Raw genomic sequence first — 20,804 nt, 5'->3', positions numbered from 1 at the left:
GATTCTTCCAGATTCTCTGAATCTTTTAATGATATTATGCACTGTAGATGATATGTTCAAGCTCTTTGCAATTTTACACTGTCGAACTCTTTTCTGATATTGCTCCACTATTTGTCGGCGCAGAATTAGGGGGTGTAAATTGGTGATCCTCTTCCCATCTTTACTACTGAGAGCCGCTGCCACCCCAAGATGCTCTTTTTATACCCAGTCATGTTAATGACCTATTGCCAGTTGACCTAATGAGTTGCAATTTGGTCCTCCAGCTGTTCCTTTTTTGTACCTTTAACTTTTCCAGCCTCTTATTGCCCCTGTCCCAACTTTTTTGAGATGTGTTGCTGTCATGAAATTTCAAATGAGCCAATATTTGGCATGAAATTTCAAAATGTCTCACTTTCGACATTTGATATGTTGTCTATGTTCTATTGTGAATACAACATCAGTTTTTGAGATTTGTAAATCATTGCATTCCGTTTTTATTTACAATTTGTATTTTGTCCCAACTTTTTTGGAATCGGGGTTGTATTTAATAACTATTTTAATCTTGTTTTTTCCTCCCCCAGGTGGCCAAATGGACAGGAGATTTGTTTAATAAGGGAATTTATGATATTCATATTCACCTGAGAGGAGTGCCACTACTGGAGTGGGAGACTGAAGTAGAAATGGACAAGTAAGAGAAAGTTTCTGTATTTGCTCTCTGTTTTAACATTTCATTCCACAATATACACCGTCAGACGAAAACGTACTATAGAGGTAAAATTGTTACTGAAATTTAAGTGTCGATTTTAAAGCACAATGGTGTTCTGTAAGGCCCAGTTTTGGAAACACTACAGCCACTTTTCCAGAAAGCTAAATGTATAAAAGACGTGTATTTTATTTAATTTCAATCCCACTCACAGACTAACCGCGAGTGACATCATGGAGCCAAACCTGACCTACGTGTATCCCCACACACGCATTCAGTCTTTGGTCAGCATCTTGAGGACCACCGTGTATCACGCCTTCCCCGTGGTCACTGAGAACCGTGATAATGAAAAAGAGTTCATGAAGGGGAACATCCTGGTCAGCAACAATATCAGATTTAAGGTACAGCCTTCATCGTTCAGAGTAATAATTCCAGATAGCATAGATTAAGCTGCTTTAAAGACATCGAGCATCATAACTGTTATTTTTTTGAGAGCAATGCAAGCAAGTCCTTCAAAGCTCAGGTTTTAAACATGATTACAGTTTTTTATCAGTTGTATAAGGCAGTTTCCCAACCTTTCTTGAGCCACAGCACATATTTTACATTCAAAAAATCCCATGGCACACCACCAAACAAAAATGTCACAAAAAGTATATATAATGAAATATAATGATAATCTAGTCTCAATTTACTCACAATTTACTTACTCCGTGTGAAACCTGGGCCTGTTTAGTTGAACACAAAGCTGATATACTCGCAGGAATTGAAGAAAGGCACACACAAAGATCTTCAGCTTGGAGTCACTCTCCTTTTTTAGTTTTTATAGCAGTCATGCTTGAAAAGCCCAGCTCGCATAGATAGGTTGTGGAAAATCACTTTTTTTTTGCTTTCTTCTGACCTCTACTCATACTAGGGCCTTCATCTGGGTCAGAATTTTCTCCAGGACCCAGTTTGGATTGTGTACTTTTTCAAATATTTATCCATTGCTATCACCGCTGTCACACCTGAAACATTACTAATTCTATTGTTTGAATGGCAACAGGTAGATACACAGGTTAATTAGCTACCTGCTGCCATCTAGTGGAAGAGTGTTTAATTGTTCTGCCTGTCATTATATGTCGCTGGCATAGACGAATAAAGACAAATTATTTGCAGTAAATAAATAATAATTTTTGGAACAATTAAGTGGAATTGGATAATTTCCCACGGTACACCTGATGATCTCTTACAGCACACTAATGTGCCGCGGCACAGTGGTTGGGAATCACTGGTATAAGGAATAAAACACTACAGGGAGCGCTGCTGCAGGGCAATAATCAACAACACCAGAGTTGATTATTTTCCTCTAACAGTACACTGCAAAGTGCCTTATTTCTCAATTTAATGTGACTCGCAAGGGAACGATGGGTTGGATAATAATGATTATTTTATCGTCAGGAGATCAAGATCTTTATTCTGTCACAATATTATGATTTATGAAAGAATTCACACAATTTATTTTATTATTAGTAACAAAGTCCTCATTGCATTCCTACTGTACAGTGCCGTTTATTTCCACACGATGGAGCAAGTGACCTACTTTTAAAATGTCTTTCCTCCCTTTTATGGTGACGGGTTAGTTGTTCATTTATCAAATCCTTCCTGTTAGAAAGGATTATAGAGGTATTTGACCCAGCTTTTTGTGTTTTTCAACATTTAGAATGTAGTTAGAAATATGTTTAGTAATGTGCAAACTGTAAAGAAAGCTGGAGATTGAACCATGAATGTACCACTGGTCTATATTTAACTTGCTGGATATCTATTGGTCGGAACTGATGATGCCACTTGCCACCATGTTTGTGCTCCATGCTCTCATGCCCTGGTAACATTAGATCAGTAAACAGTCATACCCACGTGTGTTGCATTTGGATGCAAAAACAAACAATTTTCCGGTTGCACAAAATCATTCCACAGGTAATTATTGAATAAATGGTTAAATGTTAAAGATGTGGTCAAAACTGGTAACTAATTTGTAGAGGTGAAAAGTTATACATTTTTTCTGATTTTATGCCAATCGTTTGCCTACATTGGCTGAGGCTGCAAAATCTTTGCCAAGCAATGCAGTAGATCTAGATCTTAGTTACATTTACAGCTAGTCTATAGGGCCTAGTTTAGCAGGTTAGTACAGTTACAAGAACACTGCAATCAATACGTCAAATCAACATCACCACCCTTCCCTCAAGGTCTAACACCCATGTACCTATAAGCAAGGTACTTTAACGCAAATTGCTAGTCGCACGTTGGAAAAACGTGAAATTCGTGAAAAACTTGCATGTATGTGAAATGTATGCATAGTGACTCGTGAGTGTGGACCACTCCTTTAGGGAGCACAACAAAATAAACAAATGTACCATATGAACAAAACAAATAAATGTACAAGGAATTTCTTTTTGCTTCACTAACATGCAAACTTGGGCACTGAACAGAAATATATACAAATTAGTGCTGTCAAGCGATTAAAATATTTAATCGCGATTAATGTCGCGACTGTCATAGTTAACTCGCGATTAATCGCAATTTAATCGCACATTTTTGTCACATGAAAAACCATTGTAATTTTCTTATCAGCATAAAAAAAGTGAATGGGCTTGCTTTGTACCAATTTTTTATTTTTTTTTTAAATTGCAGAGCATAACACTACGGAGCCGTAGAGGGGACATGGTGAATAAAAAAATAACAAAGCATGGGAACGACTTATAAGGCGTGTGCACGAGATATTAATGCGCGCGCACGAGTTATAACCTGTGCGCACGCTTTGCGTTAAGGCGTGCGCTCGGGTAATTAAAAGTGAGGGGACGAGTTACTACGGCTCCGTATAACACGTCTTGTCACAGCCACTGCAAAGTCGGGCTGGAGCCGCCGATGGGAAAACAAAACCTAAGCCAAGCACCGTGGCTCTTCGTCCCGAGGTGCGGCAGCGCGAGCTGCCCGCGCTGGTTCTTTGGGGGGAGGGCAGAGGACTCTGGCTGTGCGGGGCGTGACATTACAGTCTAGCTGCTATCGTTTTTCTAAGCAAAGTCTCTGTTCTGTTCCAAGTTCCTGGCAGTTTCAAAAGCTTATGAAAACCTACATCATGTCACAGAGCGTTAATCTCGCAATAAAAAAATTATTGCCGTTAAAATTGAGTCAAGTTAACGCAATAATAACGCGACATTTTTGACAGCACTAATAAAAATATATAACTGATAGACTCATGATCTCTGTAAAACGTGCATGTAATTATTAGGGGGGAAAAAGCAAGAAAAGCCATAAGAAAACGGTATACTTGATGGTTCTTTGAAATAGTCATAGTAAAATACATGAACAAATTATAAAAATATTGCAGTAAATGACATACTCTCTGTGTGTGTGTGTGTGTGTGTGTGTGTGTGTGTATAAATAAATAATGAGAGAGAGGATATTACACGGTAGATATGAAATTTATCTTCGAGTGGTGAATATATTCACAAGTGAAAATATTTTCAACATGAGAAGATAAACTTCATATCTTTGCACCACCGTGTAATGTGCTTTTATATTATATGGACACATCCACACAAAAAATGCAAGTTAATCAAAATAATTTTAATTATGAACTGGTTCCCCATTTTGACAACGTGCGTCAAGTCAGTGGGAAAACACTGGGAGCGACATCATCTGAGTATAATATCGGCAATTATTATACATACAGGCCACTTTTTCAGTGGAATAAATACCTTTTTTTTTCGCGGTCCGGTTTCCATCAAATCCTGCATTCTGATTGGCTAGCGAGCAGGTCCGTATCCTATGATACGGACCCCGGTTATAGACCTCTGGTGACTCGCTTGTTCACAACAGCAACAAACGTAGCATTTTTTGCCAACATTTATCTTTATTTGTTTGTTTGTTTATTTTTTATAAGATTTATTTATAAGATTATCAAAAATCTTAAATTTTTGCCAGCATTTCTCAGGAGAATAGCATTAATTTTACATCATGGGTAGTGATAACGACAGTGTTCACAGCGAAAGCGAGTTTTACTACCCTGAGGAAGAAGAAATAAAAGAAAACATTTCAGGAGAAAGCTAAAAACCTGTAACTGTTGCTAACCCCGAGCAAAAACATGGCTGAATCCTGAATGACTCCTATTTGTATAAATAGGGGACTACGTAGGCGGCAAAATGTAGTTTTTTTTTTTTTTTGTTTTGTTTTGTTTTGTTTTTTCCTGCCATGGAAGTGCACTTGTATACCGAGGAGGAAGCCATTTGCATTACAGCCGTGAATGAGGATTCAAAATAGCGGCTCAGCTCAGTTTTCCCTTTCGGCCGCTCTCGTTTTGTTAGAATTTGGTAAAGGAAAAAAAATATATATATTATTTACCAGCTTAAGGTCGGTCTGTATGGTGAAATACCGTGACCTTAGTCTTGAATACTGACCTCGGTCATGGTGTTTCATGATATGGACCTCCAAGCTGGTAAATAACATATATGTATTCTATTCCCTTTTAGCGGGTTTATCGATGGCATGCAATATTGTTATATCGATTATCCTCCATGTATTACGCCACTCTCCCCAATGGAGAATGAGCGTGCAGTATTGTTATAATGCACCTTGTCAAGACAACACATCACACAATGGAGCTCATGCAAAGATCCAATAACAACTTTTCTGCTGTGCATGCGCATAATCATTTCTTTGTTGGCTGGCAGAGAAGATGGGGCTAATTCAGTGTTAGGTTTAAGCACTAAGTAAACTGAAACTGAAGATGTGCTGAACACCTGAAAGCTACCAAAACTTCATTACATATTCTTCACACACGTTTTTCTCTTCTAAAGATCAATGAACATCGAAAAACTGGAAAAGAGACACATCAGGGATGTAAAACTAGTGCTAGTGAGTGACCGTTTGTCAACAAACATGGCTGTGAGGTTTGCTTTGTTAAAAGTGGAAGATTTTGAGAGAATTTTGGCTCTCCGGTCACTCCGTTGTATGTAATTTGTTGATGTTGATTTTAAAAGTAACTAAGTAAGTTACACAGGAATACTGTGGGTGGTAGAAATGGGCAACTGGACTTGCTTGAAGATTCTTGAAAACGTTTCACCTCTCGTCCAAAAGGACAAGAGGTGAAACGTTTTCAAGAATCTTCAAGCAAGTCCAGTTGCCCGTTTCTACCACCCACAGTTTACTATAACCTGGATGATTGAGAATCTTCACAGACATGTTACACAGGAATAATAATCAGCAGCTTGCCTGCGCTAACACTACACCAGCTAGAAGCTAACTGGACTGCGGCACTAACCGCACCGAGTCGCGGGTAAGCTAGCATCTGCCTTTGCTAACACTACTGCTACACCGGCTGGAAGCTAACTGGACTGCTGCACTAACAGCACAGAGTCGTGGGTAAGCTAGTGTTAGCCTTCGAGAATGCTGATATGAAAAGAGGTATGCATGTAGTATAATAATGTTGGCTGGGTTTTTTTTCACGGTCCATCAGATATATTCCATTCAGCTAGCATGATATTGAACTCATCTTTGACTCCTTCAGTATCACGCAAGCTGAGTGGAATATATCTGATATACCACTCAAAACCAGCCAATATTATTTCAATATGTCACTAAGATCTGCGATGTATTTTGCATGAAAAATGTGGGGGGTTTTTTGTTTTGTTTTTTTTTCCCCAGCATGAGAAGATAAACTTCATATCTTCAAGCCAACGTGTGATCTTTTTATTATATAGACATACAAAAAAATAAATAAATAAAGTACTCGAATTTATCAAAACAATTTATCAATTTCCTCACAAGTGACCTATAGAGATTGATGTCATGGTTTTGATTAGTTTTGGGTCTCCATGTCCCGGATGTAGCTCGTATGAAAAATACTAGTGGCGTATTTCCCAGTATTTTATATAATGTGTTTTATATAGGCTTTACAGCCAGGGACTAGCAATGCAACCTCTGTAGGCTAGTCTTGGTGAATGCAATTTGAAGTGTATGAAGTGCTAACGTAACCCTACATTATTATTGTCCTGTCACCTCTGTTTTTATTGTTTGTACAAATCCAACAAGATTGAACAAAACTTTAAAAAAATGGCCAAATTATTAATGTTGACACGTAAAGTGGCGGTTTTCTTTACGCTTTTCAATGCCGGTTGTTAGGGCACCCCAAAATGGTGGACACGTGGCTTCATTAACTTCTGTACATATGCACCAATCAGCTATCCAGGGAGTTAAATATACAGTACACTCACTGGCCACTTTATTAGGAACACCCATTCACCTACGGTTTCGTGCAGTTGTCTAATCAGCCGATCTCTTGACAGCTGCACAGTAGATGAAATCCTGCAGATACAAATCAAGAGCTTTAGTTCATGTTCACTTCTTCGAACGTCAGAATGGGAAAAATTGTGATCTCAGTCTGACGTTTACTGTGTCATGGGTGTTGGTTTGAGCCAGATGGACAGGTTTGAGTATTTCAGAAACTGCTGAAACGGCAGTCTCTAGAGTTTACACAGAATGGTGCGAAAAATAAAAAAAAACACCGAGTGAGCGACAGTTCTGTTGTGGGTGGAAGCAAACTCCTTGTTAAGAGGTCAGAGGAAAATGACCAGATTGGTTTGAGCTGCCAGGAAAGATATAGTAACTGAAAGCAACTCCTTTTTACAACCGTGGTGAGCAGAAAAGCATCTCTGCATGCAACAGAAGACCACATTGGGTTCCACTCCTGCCAGCCAAGAACAGGAATCTTAGAATCAAGAACAAGTTCCTGTTAAAGCGGCCGATCAGTGGAATGTTTACTGATGTAAGTAAGGTGGTCAAAACATCTGACGTCCTTTTGCATGTAGACCGACAAAATAAATTTCATGTTCCACCCATGTAGTCATTTATTCATACGGTTTATTAACCACAGTCGGGAGAACGTTCCAAGGATATGACGTGGAACGCTTCCCGTGAACCTTTTACTTCTCTGATATTATTACATCTTGTCACTTTTTAATATAAACACGTAAATGAGCTATGCTTTTTATAAATATATAAGGGAACAAAAGCATGTCTCCCTGTGTAGAAAACAAGCGTGTTGACACGGGCAGGAGAGCAGAGGCGGAGGTGCCAGTCGATGAAATCGTACCCTTCCAGTGAGCTGCGTAACGTGTGTGATGAGCAGGTGGGGGTGGAGCTCGCTGAGGAGGGTCAGGATATCCTGCAGCAGATGCTGGACAGGAGGTAAGCAGTGTTTTTGTCATGGTGTAAAGCACTTTCCATGAAATCAAGCAGCCTAGTCCTGATAACTTCTACTGCCACTCCGTGTCAGTTAAATGAATAGTTCGGTCATCGTAGATGCACAATGACCAATTGGTATCGCAAAGCTTCAGTTTCTTTTAGCCAGGGCTTGCGTAAGCTAGGCAAAACTCCGATACCAAGTACATCTTGACTGATCTAAATTTCATGTAATGGGTATATTGTTGACAATTATTTTCAGTTAAAGCTAGACAGCCTTTCGATTTCATAAAATCGGTGAAATTTAGTTCCGTCTGAAATTTGGTCATTGTGATGTATGTTTATTTCTGTAATATCTCACAAAATATCAGGCCATTCTGTGCCTGGGAAGTTATTTAATTCGAGTGGATTCCCGAGCAAATAATATGCATGAAATCGCTTGCTTTGCGCAGTTAAGCAGACCGAGGAAGTCCGTGTGCGCATGCGCAGATTTACCTTCTTTTGGGTTTTACGGCAGTTGACATCCACAGTGTTGCATTACTGCCACCTACAGATTTATATTTGACCGTGCGCTGACTGTTCCATCATTCTGTCGCTAAACGAACAGCTGATCACACCGAGGTGCTCGCTGACTGCCGAGATTTATTAGTTTGGTCCTGCGTTTCCTTTCCTTCACAACAGAACGTCTTTTCTTCTCGCTTTCCGTTACTGTAGTCGGTCTTCCACGTTTCATTCGCGTCATCCATCGTTCTCTCCTGTTTCAAATTTGTATCCCACAATGCCTTGCGCGAACGGGGAAAGCCCACCATGTGATGCAGGGGCTTCAAAGTTTGGGAGAATAGCAGGGTACAAATAATTTACAGCAGGGTGCAAAATGGTAAAATGTCTGCCAGCGGCAGACATAATGCACGCAAAGCGTGCAGGGATAGATAGATAGATAGATAGATAGATAGATAGATAGATAGATAGATAGATAGATAGATAGATAGATAGATAGATAGAGATATGCAAGTACGAATTTTTCATGGGGTGGGATGGTTTGGAACAGGCCATCTAAAATTGGGATAACATTTACCCGGGACGGGTATTTGAGGCGGGTCGTCTAGCTTAAGCTTGATTAGCGTTGTTACGCACGCCAGTGTTTCCCACAGAAATTTTGGAGACTATGGGGGCAAGTCGTGGGGGAGGCGCGGGGGTTGTTTAAAATTGAGTGATATGTTAAATATTAAGTTATTACTGAAAAACTATTGATTAAAAAAAACAGACACTGAGAAATGGTCCTATAAACAACTTTACCAATATAAAAGATTACCAGGACTACAAAAATGCAGAAAAATAGGCTTTACTTATCCAAATGCACCTGTTGGTTCAAAAGTTAAAGTGCAGAGAACCTCACAGCACAACATGAAGTTACCTTAAAATATAATATAAATGCCTCAGCTTTCATGTAAGAAAAAAAAACTATTAATACTAGTACTGTGTGCAGGCAGTCTCTCCTGAAGACTAAATTAAACAATAATTATAAACTAATAAAATAAATGGTTCAGGCTTCATAGAAGAAAAAAACCAGTTTGAACAGAATCTTACAGTATGATGCTGACGCTGCCTAAACAATGGAAAATAAAATACCATTTTGGCAAAAATGTTGGCATCCATTAATTTCTTGTATTAAGTAAAAAAATATGTTGCCAGATACTGCTGATGTTTTACAGCCCAAAATATGTTCAAAACCCGCCAAAATGCACTTAAAACCGCCCAAATTGGGCGGGAAACCGCCCAATCTGGCAACACAGGTGGCAGTAATGGCTGCACTCATGTCGAGGATGTAAACACAATCTGGCAACACAGGCGGCAGTAATGGCTGCACTCATGTCGAGGATGTAAGCACAGTTGACGTGGCAACGGACATACATGACATAGTGGATGTAATTTACGTTCACAACTTTATTTGCTGTCAGAAATATTTAATATTAAATTTTGTGACTTGACTGACAATAGCCGGCGGCATAACAAGCCATAGCCGGCGATTTGCCACCGGTGACCGGCTACTTTTGAGACCGCTGGTGATGCATGACGTAGTCTCTTGAATTGGGTCATGGTGAAGCAGGAAAAAATAGTGGAGAATTTGGGGCCACATGGCCCTAAATTCATTAATTGTTCTATTTAAAAAAAAAAAAAAAAACTAATAAAATTGGAAGTCTGTGATTTGAATTCAGTAGCTTTCGGTCCACTAAACAAAAATAATTGGATGTCGGGGAAAATTCTTTTTATGACCCACTTGAAAAATCTGAACGGCAGTACAGCTTTAAACTATTCCATCCTCTTTATTCTTACAGGTGAACTTGCAGAGAAGTATTGGCATCCCGTAACATAGCTGCAAGATAAAAACACTCTTTTTAATGTTTCCATTCTACTAATTTATATATGCAGAAACTATTGTTAAACTGGTGGTGTATGAAACTGTGTGGAAATAGACTTCGTGCTACAGTTTGTTCTTTGATTTAAGATTCAAGATGTTTGTCATATACACAATAACGGACACAGTGGTTATTATTGGGTAATGAAATTCTTATTTTGCAACTGCCTGACCAGACTATGCTTACTAATATAAAATATAAAGTGCATATGCAATACAAAATATAAAAGTAGAATGAAAAATAAACATAATTCAAATAAAGAATAACAAATAACCGATCAATGTGCAGTAGGACAGCAATCAAACATCTGAATTTGATGATTTTTTTTTTTTTTTTGCGCGCTATGTTCACTATATTGATGGAATGGTAGGGTAGGGAGTTAGTAAATTGCATAATTTGACAAGAAAGAGGTTTGTACAAGCTACTCTGAGTCATCTGATAAGTAACATATTGCAGTCTGAGCTCCGAGAGAAGGAGCATAATGTTTCACTAGAGAGTGCAGTTTGTTACGGCTCGTTAAATAGCTTTCTGCCTTCAGGCTCTGCCACCCTACTTTCATGTACTGCTAGTTTGACATTCATATCGTCTGCCTCCTGCAGCAAGCTCGCATCTCTAAATGGCAAGCTTTTGGGAGCAGAAAAACCTCATTTAAACTTGTAGTGCTTAACATAAAGATAGTTGCTGTTTGTTGTTATAAAATAGCTGGATGAGAACTTGCGCATTAGAGCAAACACACCGTATGCTTGCTGAATAACGTTTACTCCAGGATGCTGTAATGGGTCATGCTGGTTTTAATCTGTTTGCAGAGACTGTGAACATGTCAGCTTTTTGGCTATTATTTTGGATATAATAATGATTTAAGAGTAACTGTTGTAAGTGTAAATAAAACTATCAACCTAAACTAGATAATGAAACTCAGTGTTGTAGTCAAGTCACTAAACCTCGAGTCCGAACCCAGTCCCGAGTCCCCAGTGTTCAAGTCCGAGTCATTTAAAAAAAATAAAATTCAAGTCCACTATGGAGCACTTGCATGTGACGTCACAGCCAATCCAGATTGTGACAGACGCCATCTTGTTGGTCAAACGCCATATTTCCGCCTTCTACTTCTGGTTCTACTTCTACCTTTTCTTCTGGAAAACCCTACTATATACAATTCTACTACAACGGCTGCGGCTACAAGCTCTCCCTACCTGTGCACGTTTTTTATGTTTTTGTGTGTGTATTTTTGCGTGTTGTTCGTCTGTACCGGACTTCAATATCCACTACAACCGTATGGACTTACTGGACATTGGTTTCCAGCAGAAAATGACGGTTTGTAGCGATTTCCATCGCATGCACAACATTCCGGATGAGATAGCGAGACCAGCGGGGTCTCCGTGGATTGTTATCAGAAGCAAAGCGAAGGAGGCGGCGTCGGGAGCGGAAGCAAAAGCGAGGCTGCAGAGCTGGCCTGTTGACTAAGCTCAGAAAACAGCCACTCAAATCTCCACTGTCAAGCCTCTATCTCTCCAACGCCAGATCCATGGTAAACAAAACGGACGATTTGGAATTACAGCTGGAATTACCTTATTCTATTCTATAATCGGCTGGTCAGTGCTATACTAGATACTGATATAAATAGTGTTAGTACTCAATACTTAAGTGACTTACCTGTCCAATGAGGATTGTTATTTTCTTGTTTACAAGATGCCACATCTGAGTCGCTGACAAATCCTGAATTTCTGTAAAGATAACTGTCCAGAGATTTATAAGCACGCAGTGCTTCACCATTGAACAGCGAGGGAAAGTTAATGAGGTAATTATACACATCTGGGTATTCCGCTGGCAGTTCAACATCCACTGACACGGTCGTGAAAACTCCGTCCGGTAAGCCATAAGGGTTACTAATCTGTAGATAGTTTATTTTAGACATATATCTAGTTATCTGTTCATTAGAAAAATGAGCCGTGTAGTCCGTCGGTTGAAATTGATCCATTCTGTACACGAGTGCAGCAGTATTCAGCTGTGTTTTTTACCGACAAGATGGCGGCTGTGTACTTTCCGGTCACGTGACTGCAAGATCTCTATTGATCCGAGTCGAGTCCGAGAACAAGACTCCAACTGCACCATTTGACGGTGGCTGTTTTTAGCGCCATTAACATCAGCTTGTTCCTGAACGTGACGTATGAACAGGTGAATGTGCTTCTCTTTGTCAGGGAGTGTGAAGTATTCTGTCAGAGATGGTTAGGAGACGGACGTATGTGCAGAAGGTGTGTTTATTAATACAAGTGAAGACAGTAAACAATCCAGAACTGCAGGCAAGATCGTAAAACGGTGAAACAGGCAATAGGTTGAGCGAGGCACAAACAGGCTATCGTAGACTCTGCAGAATCAAAGACGAGAAACAGGAAATCAGGAAACCAAACAAGGAAATAAGGCTCGGTAATGTCAGCAATGCAACTCAATACTTCGCAAAGTAGGTGTGTTTTTCAGTTTTTATATAGGCGAGCTGATTGCACCTTTAATCCTGTGCAGGTGCGAGTTGTTGACGGCGCGCACAGAGTCCGCTTGGTGCACGCGCTGTCCGGAGCGCGCTCGAGAGTCTATCTGATGCATGTGCCAAGGCGCGCAGGCGTGACACTCTTGCACGAAATTAGTACAAAAATTAATGTAGATAAATACCTTATGCCAAATTATGGCGTTACAAAAAAATAAAGAAAAAATCCGAGTCCTCGTCTCCAATTTACGAGTCCGAATGCAGTTAATGCATGAGTCTAAGTCAAGTCCCGAGTCCTTCAAATTAGAGCACGAGTCAGACTCGAGTACTACAAGCCTGATGAAACTACAACAAAAAGAAAACTGAAGCTACAATTTTGCAATGAAAACTGATACTAATTTATCAATATTATATTTGATAAATCTATTATTCTACTATCTTTCCCTGAAAACTGTACTGAAAGCCATAGGGAGGCTTATTTGATGCATTAATAATAAACCTGTTAAGTATTACTTATTTTAATGTCCAGTAAAATGCGTGCAGTGCTTCAGCTCAGGTATGTGTGTTGTCTCGGACAGACATGTGCCGTACCCGAGTCTGTACCCGGATCAGTCCCCCAGTGAGGAGTGGAGTATGGAGGAGAGGTTCCGTCCGCTCACCTTTCACGGCCTCATCCTGCGCTCACAGCTCGTCAACCTGCTCATTCGTGGAGTGTGTTATGCTGAAAACCAGTCGGTCAGTTTTTACATCTCATCACCATGTTCTCAACATAATCAGCATAGAGTTTGAGTCTTTGGTATAATCAGAGTCACCATTTTCTCTATAGAGTTCACCATGTTCGCTATAATCGATATAACTTCACTCGTGTTATCTGCCCTCTTCTGCATACGTAAGCTCATGGGCACCAGCGTTTGGCTAGTGTTCTTGTGATTGACAGAGGAGAGAGTGTATGCCATCCATCCCACCCAGAGACAATGGCTCAAATTCTCAGAGATCTCTTGGACTCCGGGGCCAAGTGTGGCTGTGGCATTGTTGGACTTCGAATTCTCCCAAAGCTCCCCCCCCCCAAGAATCCCATTAGCTCAAGCACACATCTGGCAATTCGCAAAAACTTGACTCCCGGCGACAAAGCTTATGGTTGATTTTCCCCCTCCTCTCTAACCCACTCTCTGTCTTTTTCACATTTTATTTCTCTCCTGCAGAGCGCGTCTCAGCCCCGGCTCTCCTACGCTGAGATGACGGAGGATTACCCACGTTTCCCTGACATTCATGATCTAGACCTCACCCTCCTCAGCCCACGCATGATCGTGGTAAGACTCCTTCAGGAGAGGAGGTCACCTTCGGGCTCACATTCAGCTAATAAAGACAGAAGGGAAGGAAGTACATAGAGCGAGTGTAGAAGAGAAACGTAGACACACAAGGAGAAAGGGAGAAAGCAAGAATGTGAAAGGGCATTGTGCAAGTTTTGGCCAATGTTAATTGGTAACTAATTAGCTATTAATTAGTGCTGCAATGCCTTTACACTGCAGTGGGTCTGCCCTAATAATAGCTTGTTCCCTAAACTCTCAGAACGAATTAGCGTAATTATTTCTGCACAAGCTCAATTCCTGTTAGTTGCTCATACTGGGGTTTTTTTTTTTTTTTTTTTTTTTTTTTTTTTTAAACTGCAGGATGTGACGCCATACATGAATTCAAGTCCATACACTGTCTCTCCGAACACACGCGTCTCTCAGGTCTTTAACCTGTTCAGGACCATGGGGCTGCGCCACCTACCTGTAGTCAGTGCAGTAGGAGAGGTATGTTTATTTCCCCAAAGCATTAATAATTGTTGTATGGATATATGTATTGAAAAAAGCAAAACGTGATCATATGCACTCACCGGTACCCCTGCTCATTCATGCAACTGTCCAGTCAGCCAGTCATGTAGCAGTGGCACAGTGCATACACTGCAAAAAATGATCTCTTGTTGAGAGAAAATATCTTTTTATGGGTGAATTTATCTATTATTTCTTATTAGAAGTTTACTAGAACTCAAATATAAGATTATTTAGCTTACTTTGAGATGCTTTTACTAATTTCAAGCCTTAAATTTTCTTATTCTATTGGCAGATAATTTTGCTCATTTTAAGCATTCAATTCTAGAAAGAAGCAAAATTATCTGCCAATAGAATAAGAAAATTTAAGGCTTGAAATTAGTAAAAGCATCTCAAAGTAAGCTAAATAATCTTATATTTGAGTTCTAGTAAACTTCTAATGAGAAATAATAGATAAATTCACCCATATTAAAGATATTTTCTCTCAACAAGAGATCATTTTTTGCAGTGTAAACATAAACATCACCTGGTTTTCTTTTCTTTTTTTTTTCCATCTTTAGCTCCTCAGTTTATCCTCAGATTTCTGTTCTTGGGTGGCATGAGTTGAACCCAGTATGATGATCTGCTATTATAGCCCATCTGCCTCAAGTTTCAATAACAAAAGCATTCAGAGATGCTTTTCTGCTCACCACGGTTGTAAAGAGTGGTTACTGGAGCCTTCCTGTCAACTCAAACCAGTCTAGCCATTCTTCTCTGACCTATCAACAACAAGGCGTTTGTTTTTCCACATCATTCTGTGAAAATCCCAGCAGATCCGCAGGGTTTTTTGTTTGTTTTAAATTTATTTATTTTTTAAAAATACTCGCTTGCACACTAACCACGTCACAGTCAGTCATTGAGATCACATCACATGTCAAATTCTGATGGTTAAAGCTAGAATGCCTTTCACATTTTTCAAGTTTAGGTCATAAGAATTTTCCCTGACACCAAATTATTTTTGTTTAGTGGACCGAAAGCTACTGAATTCGAATCACAGACTCCCAATTTTATGATTTTTTTTTTTTAATAGAACAATTAATGAATTTGGGGCCACATGGCCCTAAATTCTCCACACTTTTTTTTTTTTTTTTTTCTCCCCCTGCTTCACCATGACCCAATTCCAGATACTACGTCATGCATCATATGGTTGGAGTTCCCTGTTTGCACAAGGCATTGTGGGATACAAATTTAAAACGGAAGAGGAAAAATGGAGGATGTGAGTGAGCGAATGAAATGTGAAAGACCGACTACAGTAACGGAAAGCGAGAAGAAAAGACAATACAGGAACAAACTAATATCGGCGGTCAGCGAGCACCTCGGTGTGATCAGCTGTTCGTTTAGCGACAGAATGATGGAACTGTCAGTGCATGGTCAAAGGTAAACCTGCACATGCGCACACGGACTTCCTCTCTGCTTGACTGCGTGAAGCCAGCGATTTCATGCACGTTGTTTGCTAGGGAATTGCCTCAAATTGACTAACTTCCCAGCTACAGAATGGCCTGATGTTTTGTGAGATATTACAGAAATAAACATGCATCACAATGACCAAATTTCAGAGGGAACTAAATTTCACCGAGTTTATGAATCCGAAAGGCCGTCTAGCTTTTAATGTTAATATTAGCTGAAGCTCTTGACCTGTATTTGCATAATTTTCTGCATTGCACTGCTGTCACATGACTGGTTTATTGGGTACTTTCATGAATGAGCAGCGTATCTGTGTTTTTGTGAATGTGCATGTGTATCAGATGTTCATCACACATCTCTTTGTCCTTAAGCCAGTATCTCACTGGGCTGCGACAGCCTTCGACTAGTTGGAGACACACAACAATTGCGATAAAATATGTGAATTAGCGACAATTTTCACTTGGAATCACACTGAATTGATATTCACATATGTGACGAGTCATGGAATCCACGGACATATGTCGGCCAAAACGAATCCGAGAAAATCGCAAAAGAAGCATTTTTTTTTTCCGAAAAAAAAAAGCTGCTTTTGCGTTTTTTGTTTTTTTTTTCTCTCCCCTGTCCCTCTCTCCTCCTTCCAAAAAAGAATGCTGCTTTTGCGATTTTCTCGGATTCGTTTCAGCCGACATGTGTCCGTGGATTCCATGACTCGTCACATGTTTTACCGCAATTGTGTCTCCAACAAGTCACAGGCTGTCGCAGCCCAGTGAGATACACTCGCACTTCCTGTCTCACAGAAACTGATTTGCGAAGGGTTTGTGACGGCTTTGCGATACCAGCGACGCGTTTGCGGCTATTTTGAAAGAAATTTTGTCTCTCTCGCACATTTTTTGAACATGTTCAAAATTTCAGCGACGAACGAGCGATACTTTGCGACTCATGCGAGGAAATTGAGAAGCCCCGCAAATGTTTCAAGACACTTTTTTTGAAACTCTCTCGCGAATGACGTTTGCAATTTGTCGCAAGCTGTCGCAGCCCAGTGAGATACTACCCTTATGTATACAGATTTTGAATACTCTGATTTCTTGATCTTTTTCAGATTGTAGGAATAATCACAAGACATAACTTGACCCATGAGTTCTTAATGGCGAAGCTCAGACAGCATTCCATCACCATCTGAGATCATCTCTTTTCAGCTGTGTGTGTGTGTGTGTGTGTGTGTGTGTGTGTGTGTGTGTGAGAGAGAGAGAGCCATGTCTCAACTCCCACTGGACCAGAAATTCAGCTCTCACTGTTAAGCCATTCCTGGCTACTTCCTGGACCACTAGAACATGGTAAAGCAGGTTCATACTGACTGACACAGAAACAAACACACACACACACACACACACACACACACACACACACACACACACACACAGGCAGACTTTATCATACTAATTTAAAAGTTGAACACGAGCTCATCATGAAACTCCATCCACATTATCGTGTATGATATGAAAAGAACTCTCGCCTTGCTTTATGAACCTCACTGTAGCCCTTTTGGGTTGTGTTTTTGGTTGGTTTTTTTTTTTTTGGACATTTGTTTTTGTAAAAATTTTCTGACATCTTTGTATTTGTGTTCATATGCTGTTGCACAAAACGTCAATTTCAGAAAGAAGGTAATGTCTGGAACAAGGCCAGAAGAAAAACTTCCTGAAAGTATGGCATTATAAAAATATATCAGATTATTATCGTGAGAATACTGTAGATAAGCAAGCATGTCCACCCTGCAGTGTCTTTCATATACGATTTAAAGGGCATATTCTGGACCAATTTTTTTTTTTTTTATACATCAAAGTATGTCCCTTTACACACTCATCCAGAAGGGTAATTTTGCACAAGGCCATCTGTCTACAGCAGAAAAAAAAAACACGTCTGGAAAAATCCCAAGGGAGTCTGGCGCCAGATTCGTGATGTCACCTGCGGAAGCACCAGCAGGCTGCGAGAGCTTTGCACGGTTTCAGTGCACAGCCTGTGTAGACCAAGCGCTCCCATTTCTCTCTCATTGTCCGGTCTTTTGGGAAACGATGAGTACTAATCCCATCAAGATTGGTGTTGCTACGCCCTCCTACGATACATCTGTTAACCATTTTAGTAATTACGTGATAACGTTAAAGAAATTTGCAGAAAACCACCAGGTCGTTTTTTCATAAACAAACCAGCGCTGACATAGGATTCAGAAGGAGGCGTCCCGCATGCGACGTCACGAAAATCAGTGTTTGCCGGGAAATCCAAATGCCAAGTTTTTTCAAAGGCGGACCAATTCGCCTCAAATGGCTTGATTTCAACTGAATATTTCTGGTATTGCGCAAGGTAAAAAAAAAATGTCAGCGAATGCAGGATGTTACAGATGTTTGACCAAAGTTTAATATAAAATAGGAGAATTACATTGATCTTGCTTCTGAATTTACCCGTGATATGCACTTTAACTCCTTCAGAAATGTTCTGATTCAGAGTCAGGTGTGTTGAATGAATTGGGATTAAAATGAAATGCACACCTCATCTCAAACAGGCCAGTTCCTCTAGTCGATGGGTGAAATGCCATTCTTTTTTTTATTTTTTTTTATTATTATTATTTTTTTTTTAAGAATTAAATGAACACGCCAGTGTTTTTCAGCTTGCTGTCTATTCTCTGTATGTGTAATGACCTAAAGACGATCACTTTGACGGTTTCCTTGTACTGAGAACGGGGGGGAAGCTGTTTACTCCAAAATGATTTATAGTGGATGCCGAAGGGCAGTTATTGAAATTCTGTCAGTGAGCATTTCAAACATGACTAGATAGCACAAATTTAAAACAACCATGACACTGTAACAATAAAAAGTCTTCAGATAAAATAACCATGAATGAAAAATCTTACCAAAACTGCTGAGGCAACACTTGACATACCGATATAAACATTTTATAAAGGCTTATTTCAACAGGCATTGGTTAACGTAAGGGCTGCTTTTGTCAGTTTTGATGTCAGACCTAACTTACGTGACAGACTTTTTTTTTTTTTTTTTAAGTTGTTCTTTCCAGAAAGCCATAATAACTGACTTTGTAATTCTGTTGTGTCAGAATTTCATATTTTGGCTTATTTTTTTTATTTTATTTTTTTTTAATCCCTCACTGGCTGAAAGACCTGAAGGGGTATTATGTTCTGTCTGTCTGTCTGTCATGGACGTCACTAGGATTGAGAGATGGGGGGGCTTAGCCCCAGGAGTTTGTTCAGTAATGCGCACGCTGAAATTTTATTATTATTTTTTATTGCTCCTACATAGGCTTCGTCAATTATTCATTATTTGAAGAACATTTATCAGAATCTGTTATCTGGATCACTTTCTTTTTCTACCCTGCTGTTTCTCTCCCAAGTCTTCAGGATATCTAATTTATATTAACAAAAGTCTAAATCAGTTCATTAGAGGCTGGGGCTATGTTTATGAAGAAGGATGTTTGCAAATATCTCCATCAATGCATTTGGTAAACATTAATTAGGTTATATTCCAGATAAAGCTATTTTATTTCAGTCTGATGCACTGAACAGGAGACAACATAATGGTGTGGGGCTTTTATTTAATTAGTTTAGTTACAACTAGCGTAGTTCAAAATCCTAGTGAAATCTGACAATACAGACAAATATGAATGTTTCTCAAACATATTTATTCTGCCAAATGAGATTACAGTATACCTTAACCCTTTGGGGGACACTTAGTTTTCAGAGCAGATATCAAACAAATAAGCTTAAACTGATATTGACGTTTAGAAAGAGAAAATTTGCTCACCATTTCTGTCCTACCTCAAAAACAGCTTTCATTATTTAAGTGCTAGCTAGAGCTACTTTACGAGATGGGCTAAAACACAAAGAAAAAAAACTACGGTCTTGTTTAGTTTAACCCAAAATATAAGTTGTCAAGTTGTACATCATCATCACAGGAAAGATGAACATCCTTGAGACTATTTCACAGTACGCAGCTACATTCTTATAAACTCAGTGTACGCATGTCTAACTGAGTCTTACATAAGAGTTTTAATGTAAGTAACAGTGATATGTTAGAGAACAGAGGAGGAAATGTCTTTAAATCAACAATTAAAGACAAAATTACAGTATATAACTAAGGCTACATCCACACGACAATGGCAACGAGATTTTTTTTTTTTTTAAATATCGCGTCCACATGGGCAACGGATCAGTAAAATATCAGGTTCATATGGCAACGCAACACTTGCTGAAAACGATGCAATACACATGCCACACCTCTATGTGCGCTGTAAGACGGTCCCATCGGAGACACCAGAACAATAGAAGTAGACGCATGCGCATAACTGTGCATGTGCACAGTGACTATCCCTGTCACTGTCACACGCACACACTTTCTCACTCCCTATCCTATGGATATAGTCCCTTTAAATCACGTGCTCGTTTTTTGAATGGAGACGCGGAAAGAGGAATGAATGGGGGTAGATGGAAGCAGGTACGCCAACATTCTGATATCCTCCAGAATTCTTTAATGGTCCAGAATAAATTGAATGCTACACGTTGATGGATTACTTTGTTCTTCTACGCCCTTTTTGAGGAATGTATTGTTGGACTTAAACCAACATCTGAAGAGGTGAGATCGCTCCTTTTTTTTCCCTATTTTTGCTGGCGGGATTGACTCTGCCCTAAGGGCTATTCTCTCTCTCTCTCTCTCTCTCTCTCTCTCTCTCTCACTTTGCACCATTACACAATAAAT

The 20,804-nt window shown here is 39.6% G+C and overlaps 1 protein-coding gene across 2 annotated transcripts in view; it reads left to right on the top strand.

The window, feature by feature from the left end:
• Window positions 1-18,705, top strand: part of clcn6 (chloride channel 6) — a 75,285-nt gene extending 56,580 nt beyond the window's left edge. For both annotated transcript variants that reach the window (XM_060931501.1, XM_060931502.1), the window contains 7 exons: window positions 561-667; window positions 897-1,083; window positions 7,746-7,903; window positions 13,369-13,525; window positions 13,993-14,100; window positions 14,461-14,586; window positions 17,147-18,705. In XM_060931501.1, coding sequence (XP_060787484.1) covers window positions 561-667; window positions 897-1,083; window positions 7,746-7,903; window positions 13,369-13,525; window positions 13,993-14,100; window positions 14,461-14,586; window positions 17,147-17,227 — 924 coding nt within the window. In that variant the 3' untranslated portion in view covers window positions 17,228-18,705. The remainder of the gene's footprint in view (window positions 1-560; window positions 668-896; window positions 1,084-7,745; window positions 7,904-13,368; window positions 13,526-13,992; window positions 14,101-14,460; window positions 14,587-17,146) is intronic.
• The last annotated feature ends 2,099 nt before the right edge of the window (window positions 18,706-20,804 follow it).

This window comes from Neoarius graeffei, chromosome 10, assembly GCF_027579695.1.
Source record: "Neoarius graeffei isolate fNeoGra1 chromosome 10, fNeoGra1.pri, whole genome shotgun sequence".
Lineage (NCBI taxonomy): Eukaryota > Metazoa > Chordata > Actinopteri > Siluriformes > Ariidae > Neoarius > Neoarius graeffei.
The sequence above is the reverse complement of the archived record's forward strand: the minus strand, read 5'-3'. Positions and strand labels throughout refer to the sequence as shown.